Source organism: Micromesistius poutassou (genome assembly GCF_964030765.1).
Source record: "Micromesistius poutassou genome assembly, chromosome: 16".
NCBI classification, from domain to species: Eukaryota; Metazoa; Chordata; class Actinopteri; order Gadiformes; family Gadidae; genus Micromesistius; species Micromesistius poutassou.
In genome coordinates this window covers 1,078,807-1,086,148 of record NC_140286.1, presented here as the reverse complement: position 1 = coordinate 1,086,148, position 7,342 = coordinate 1,078,807, and the positions used below count along the sequence as shown (strand labels likewise).

The following is a 7,342-nucleotide window of genomic DNA, read 5'->3' as shown; positions in this document are numbered from 1 at the left end:
TGTATAAATGAAAATCTTTGGAGATCTCTAAGGTTGCCACTTTGATTATGATCAGAGACAAAAGCTGTTGACTTAGGTGGGAAGAACTGTACCCAACCTATGCAGCCACTGACCTGTGATAGGCATCCGCTGTGGGTCTCTGAAGCATTGGAGGAGGAGAAACGCTCTACAGCCGGGCTATCACTAGAAGCTAGGCTATCGCCAGCATCCAGGCTATCAATAGCAACAAGGCTGTAGCTAGCATCTAGGCTTTCATTAGCAGCTTGACTGGCATTGGCAGCCAGGCCATTGCTATCGGCCAGCTCCCACTCACTGCCCGCGCTCAGGGTACTGTCCTGGGTGAAAAGACTGAAATAAAGACAAACAAACAAACATTTATATTATATGATATTCTCCGTCTATACATTAAACAAGATTTTTATATTTATATACCATTTTAGCAAAGTTTACTCAAAACTTTCCCGCTACTGTAGACATTGTCACACGACTCAAAAAAAAGAAATGAGAAATACATAACACACTAAGCCAAACCATGGCAGAGAATATGCCCTAATTTATTCTCTAGGCCTGTTGTAGATTGACCACAGCAACACTGTGGTCAGCAATGAATGCCCTCTCACTTGGATTGCGGTGCGATAGAAAGTAAGTGCAGATACATTATTCAATAGGGATCAACAACAATCAGTCAAAAATGTCAAGTTTTATCTATTCAGACTCTCTCCAAACAACAACCAAAACAACAACAACAACAACAACAACAACACTGACCTTTCAGGTGTCTGTCTGTCAGGTGTTTGTCTTGAGGAGGAGACGTTTTCGGAGACCTTCCTTTCTGAGAAGCTGCGGCTCCTCTCCACTCTCTGCTCCTCCTCATCGTCAGCAGCAGCAGCAGCAGCAGCAGCGAAGTCCAGTCCCTCAAGAGAGTCCTGTGACCGAAAACTGAAAACACAGAGACGCACATACGCACACACACACACACACACACACACACACACACACACACACACACACACACACACACACACACACACACACACACACACAGAGGACAAATTAACCCACAGTTCGTTATTCCGCCTGCCCTGGGGAACTCTACACCGACTGCACCTGAAACAGTACCCACCCCATAGGAAGGCAGACTGGCCTATTAACTAGATACGAACAAACACGTGCAAGAATGTCTGTGTGCGTGTGTGTGTGCGTGTGCGTGTGCGTGTGGGCATTTTGTGCACGCACATACACACACACACACACACACAGAATGATTCACTAAATAATCCTAATGAATCCTGTCAATGACTAAGGGTGCAAGACATACAGTATTTCAGAGCCTGAATATAATGTAATTTACCATAATATTAATATACATAATATGATAGTGACATTGATGTAACAATCAGATATGCAGTTGGTTGATATTGGTCGATCTTACTGGGGATGTGTGAGTGAGCACTGTGGAGGAGGGCAGTGGTCTTCTGAGGAGAGAGTCGGTGAGCGCTCTCTGCTTTGATTCAGCTCGCTGTCTCCCTGGTCCTCACTGGCCTCCTCCTCTTCCTCCTCCTCCTCGTCCTCCTCGTCTTCTGCCGCTCCCCACATCTCATTGGCCGAGGCAGGGAACCAGGCACCTGGCTGCTGCAACATGAGACCAGGTCAGAGCCTTCACACGCACGCACGCACGCGCGCACACACACGCACGCACACGCACACACACGCACAAATGCACCCATGCACCCATGCACCCACTCACTGCACGTACACACGTATGCACACTCATCACCTATGCACACACACACACACACACACACACACACACACACACACACACACACACACACACACACACACACACACACAAGCCACACAGAAACACCTGTATAACCCACACAACCAAAAATATTGTGTAGTAGTAAACAATGTTGCAGTTCACCAGGGTGGGAAAAGTGTGCATGCAGTAGAAAGCATCCTCTCTCAGTGTATAAGTGAGGACATGAATGAGTGACTGAGAGTGAATGAGTACATTACCTCATGCTGGAATGAAGGGAGTGAGGGGTGGGAAAGGTGAGGATGACTGGGATTCACGCCCAGCGATGGCATAGGGGGCATGGATGTGGGTGTGGACGATGAGTGGGGAGGGGAGAGCTGGCTGCACACATTTCTGTCTATGGTCTCTTTAATGTCCTCCAAGTGCATGCCTATCCTGAATATGTCTCCCTCTACAAGCCTGCACAGAGCACAGAGCAGCACAGGTCTGTAGCGCGTGCAAGCAGTGACACATAGGCGGCACATGTTGACAACACACATGTTACGACACACTCACACACACAGAAACCAGAATGGTGGGACCGTGTTAAAAAAACATACATACAACACAAGATCTCTGCTATGACTGTCAGGGTCAAAGGTTAGAGCTCTGCTATGACCTCTGACCTGTCAGGGTCAAAGGTTAGAGCTCTGCTATGACCTCTGACCTGTCAGGGTCAAAGGTCAGAGCTCTGCTATGACCTCTGACCTGTCAGGGTCAAAGGTGCCGGTGTTCCTGCGGAGGCCGATGTAGTTCTGCATCTCCAGAGCCCTGTGCTCCTCCTTATTGCTGATGTACTTCCTCTCCAGCTGATCCTGGGCCTCCATCATGCTCCTAAACATCTGAGACACATTACAGTTCACGCAACTTACAACTAGATGAACCAGAATACCAAAATAAACCAGTGCTACGCTGTATACTTTTAATATACAGTAGTTAAAGATCATAAATGACACACAGAGACACACAAACTAATGAAAAAAACATACAAATGCAGTGACAAAGTACTTTATTGTGACACTTGTGTATGAGTAAATGCTGCTGTAGCTTGGCCATTATTAAGATTGAGAACAGAGCTTACCATTTGCTGATCTCCAAGGCTGATGAAGGCTGGTGAAATGTCAAGGCTCACTTTGAATTCCTCCACCTAAATCAAAGATTCATTTCTGGTAGTGTTAGATAATGAACCTTGCTAATAATGCATTGATGTATGAATGTTGATTTATACTTTGAAATATAATTGAAATGTTGACCTTTTCCATGAATTCACTGATAATGTCTCGTAGCTCACTGGTCATTCTTTCACCATCAGTAGGATCTTGTTCACTAGGCTGGATGGACGACTGTTCATTCAGCGGCTCAGTGGTGCTCTTGTGCACAAGCTCCTCACTAAATTGTACTAGACCAAAAAAATAGATAAATAGAAAATACAGAAAACACTAAGACGATGCAAGTAAGTTGCTAATATTAAAATTAATGTTTTAAACATAATACATATTTTAACATACATTGTTTAATGTGATAACTGGCACACCGAGTACAGATACATCTGCACAGCATGATAAACATCTCGTACATTTCTTTTCATGCCAATAATTCCAACTTTCGCCCAAGGCAATTGCAGCAGGTGCTCCTAAAACATGTCTGTGTCTGTAGAACTGTAACTTGACCCCACTTGTAACTAAGGAAGCCGGTTGCACTTCATTGCATGATGTGTCGCTGTCATAATATCAAATGTCAAGACACCAAAGACAACTTTACCTGCTGGAGGAGAAAAAGGAGGTACGGTGGAATCAAAATGGCTCCCTTGGAGTCCCTGATAATCCACACTGTCGAACCTGAGTGGATCTTCAGAAGGTGTCTGAGGCTGTCAACAGAGTAGTGTTAAATTGTAAACAAAATGAACACAATTTCTTTGGTCATGTAACCTTTGGGAACATATTGAATTATATTGAATTATATTAAATTATATAACAAAGAACTACAAAGAAGATGTACTTACTTTGTTTCCTAGCCTCATTTCATCGATCAGATTCTCTGCCTCTGCGTATTTGGTTAGCAGTTTATCATATTCCGCCTGAGGGAATAATAAAAATGTAAAAATTATACAAGCAGTGACGGTGAAAGTACATTACAAGCAGATAAACAATTCTAACATCGTCATAATAATTATACCATAATAATTCCATCAAGATGCTGTGAATTCACAACTTCGTTCCAAACTCGTTCAGCGGTGTGTCTCCCCCACCTGTAGATGATGCACCATCCCTGGGGTGGTGGCGTGCTCCTCCTGGTCTGGGAACACAAAGGGCCTCTCCGGAGCCTGGGCGGAGTCCTCCAGCACCCGGCTGACCAGCCCCAGTACGCCTGGGGAGGACTGGGCTCTGTGCATGGTGCTGGGGGGCTGGGCCGTGGGCCTCCTAGAGAGGGTGGTGGTGGTGGTAGTGTTGGTGTTGGTGGTGTTTGGGGTGCCGCTGGGGGCTTTGGGGATCTTCACCTTGGGAGCCACCTTGGAGAAGTCGGGCAGCGGGTAGTGGACCTGACCCTGGCCGTATTTCAGCTCGCTGCACGAGCGGGCACGGACCAGAGGAACGCTGTCGCTTTCCACGACTTTCGTCTCCCTCCTCGTTAGATGCAGATCCTCGCGCTGGTGCTCAGAGTGGTTACTGTTTGATGTGTTGCAGCATGTAGCAGAGGAGAGGTCCTCCATCACACTATTATCATGTTTCAAACTGTCTGCTGAAGCGGAATCACTCCCGTCATCGGCAGTCCTGTCGCAACTCCCTTCGGGTGAAAAATGATTAGTATAATCATCCTCGGTCGGGCTCCCCCCGCTTAGATTATGCTTCCTAGGAATCCCTGCTGGGTTGTTTTTCAGCGCCGTGCTGAGCAGGGTGTCGTCCGTGCTCTCCAGGAGGGACACCTCTGGCAGGGTTTCCGCTTCGATCAGCTTACCCGAGCAGCACAGCTCCTCCCTGGAGAAGTGTCTCAGCAAGAGCTGGGCGATGTCTGGTTGTTGGGCGACAAGAACGGGACTACTGCACGTGGGAGCAGCCACGTTGGCTGGCTTGGAGGCACTGCTGTGGTCCTTGGCTGGCTTACCGCTAGGCTCTTGGGACCCCAGTTCTGGTTCCTTAGTGGTCATCTCTGTGAGAGAATGATTTGGTGCAGCATGGTTCTCCCTGCCGTCTACTGGCCCGTTCAATTCAGGGCTTGCATGTGGGGTTTCCCGTCCCTCAGAGCTCATGGTGCTCCCAGTGCTGGACGTGTGGTTAAAGTAAGGGCTTCCCAAGTCACCATCAAAGGGCAAATCTTCTTGGTCTTCGTCGCTTGTATTCTGCCCCAGGTCTTCATCGTCCTGGGTGGATGGCGGTTCACCTTGTATGTTTCTGGGTCTGGAAGGGGACCCCTGCTTTATACTGTTGTTGTTGCTCCTGGCCTTGAGGACATTCTCTGCATCCTTACTGCTGGAACCATTGCATTCTGAAGACGAGGAGTCCTCCAGGGTTGACAACTCTGCGTTCCCTGTGTGATGATGGAACAATATGATCACTTGATGCCATGATCCACCATTCAGGGGTTGAAGTGTCTTACTGTACATGCTTAATTGCATTCAAAGGGGACTTATCAGAGGACAATATACACACTGTGCTATAATGTAGTGTATAATGTACAGGCCTTGTTAACTTCATTGTTTAAATAAATAATGTATAATCCAGCAAAAACAGTAAGTCTCTTATGCAACAACATCATCCCAGAGTTTGGTTCATGCAGGCTTGACTGAATCAAAATGACAGCATGTCAGAATATATCCTGATATTGTCATAATTAAATATATTGTATGGATTAAAATGTTCTGTATGAATAGAAAATGAAATCAAACAAAACCCAAGCTGTAGTATACTCCCGTTCATTTACAAGTGGACTATACAAGTCTGTATGTAGATGGATTGCGGTATTTTTGCACTAATGCACACTGTAGCCTACAGATGCTGACTGAGTCACTTTATTGACACTTTATTATTATTGTTTTATATATATATGCTGTACATTCATATATATTCTAGTTTATTTAAACTATTTCTTTGTTACTCTTTTTACTTTTATCTTAATACTCATTTTTATTTATTTTATTTTTAATATTGAATTGTTAAGGAGAGTTTGGAACACAAACATTTCATTGCCAGCTATGACTGCTGTTATGTTGTGCATTTGACAATAAAAGAACTTGACTTGAACGTGACTTGACTTGGTAGACGGAGGTTCACAGAGATATGTTGATCTGTGACGAGGAGAGTCCCTTACCACTGAGGTGGAGGCTGGTCTCGGAGCCAGCGGACTCCTGGGTGAGACGCACGGGAAAGGAACTCTCCAGGTCGCTGAAGTGGAGACTTTCATCCTCACTCAGGTCCACAAAGATGCTCTGCTCAAAGCTTTTCTCCCACAGGACCGCCGTGCGAGGCGGTTGGGAAGATATGTCCTCATCAGAGTCTTCCATAATTCTCTCTGTGAAACTTCTGCGCTGGGAGGGGGAAGCGAAAGGGAATGAAGGGTTTCCAGATATTCAAACAATATACAAAATAAGTTATTTATTAAACATGGATTTAAATGTTGATAATATATAAATGTAGTTTGTATACATGCAGGTTGTTTGGGATATTGATGGAATGGTCAATAACAGAGTTATACCTTGTACAAATAAATGACATCTCTGGGTGTCATTCTGTGAGGTTGGTTGATGTGAACGTGTGTGTACCCTATATGTGTAACTAAATCTTACTCAAGCGATTTTTCTGCGGCAAACATTTAAAGGCATGCAACAATCTGCAACAATTTACAGAGTGATAACACATGGTGGTGTAATAGGCTTACCTTGTGTAATGAAACTGCCGGTCAGTTTTCCGATATCAGACTCACACACGTTGCGTCGATGTTGGCTGTTTTGGATCCGCAACCAAGCACTTGCTGCTGACATAATTCTGCTATTACACGATGTCTGTACGGGACGACTCTTGTCCAGGAGCAGGCGGTTCCGTGTCTTATTAATAATGTAGTTACCCTGAAGCGCTGCTGGTCCTGGGCCGGCGGCGGACAGGAGTAGTCCATGGGTTGCTTGGTAACATCTTTCAAGCCTCCTCCGATTACTGGCCGTCTGCTAAAGAAGGTTTTGTAAAGTGGCAAAGGTAGCCTATTTTATGTACTTTTTATTTTTTATTTTTATTTTACAGACGCTTTATTGTAAAAATAAATAAATAAATAACAGCTATTAAGTTCCAGTAACCCTGCTCAGATGTCTCCACTAAACACACAACTCTATACATCCCCGACTAAAATTGTTGCTTGCAAATAATTTTGTATTATTATGTGATGCTTCGGCTACATGAACAGTTCATTATAGTTTATGTTTGTGTGCTACAGAGTAAACTTCTCGGTTCACTCAGCTTGACAGCTGAACTACGACAACGCGTCACGCTCCCACTCTATTTAAATCTATTGGTCGCGCAACTGTTGGGTGGGCGTGGCTATCTTTGAATGGGACGT

General features: G+C 45.1%; 1 protein-coding gene across 1 annotated transcript in view; it reads right to left on the bottom strand.

The window, feature by feature from the left end:
• Nucleotides 1–6,907, bottom strand: part of LOC311361214 (uncharacterized protein) — a gene marked incomplete at both ends in the record, with an annotated part of 11,253 nt that extends 4,346 nt beyond the window's left edge. The window contains 10 exons of the mRNA XM_084481416.1: nt 1,539–1,632; nt 2,080–2,221; nt 2,510–2,643; nt 2,883–2,948; nt 3,055–3,200; nt 3,563–3,668; nt 3,804–3,878; nt 4,050–5,326; nt 6,107–6,323; nt 6,860–6,907. Of these exons, the coding sequence (XP_084337542.1) occupies nt 1,539–1,632; nt 2,080–2,221; nt 2,510–2,643; nt 2,883–2,948; nt 3,055–3,200; nt 3,563–3,668; nt 3,804–3,878; nt 4,050–5,326; nt 6,107–6,323; nt 6,860–6,907 (2,305 nt within the window). The remainder of the gene's footprint in view (nt 1–1,538; nt 1,633–2,079; nt 2,222–2,509; nt 2,644–2,882; nt 2,949–3,054; nt 3,201–3,562; nt 3,669–3,803; nt 3,879–4,049; nt 5,327–6,106; nt 6,324–6,859) is intronic.
• Between the last annotated feature and the right edge of the window lie 435 nt (nt 6,908–7,342).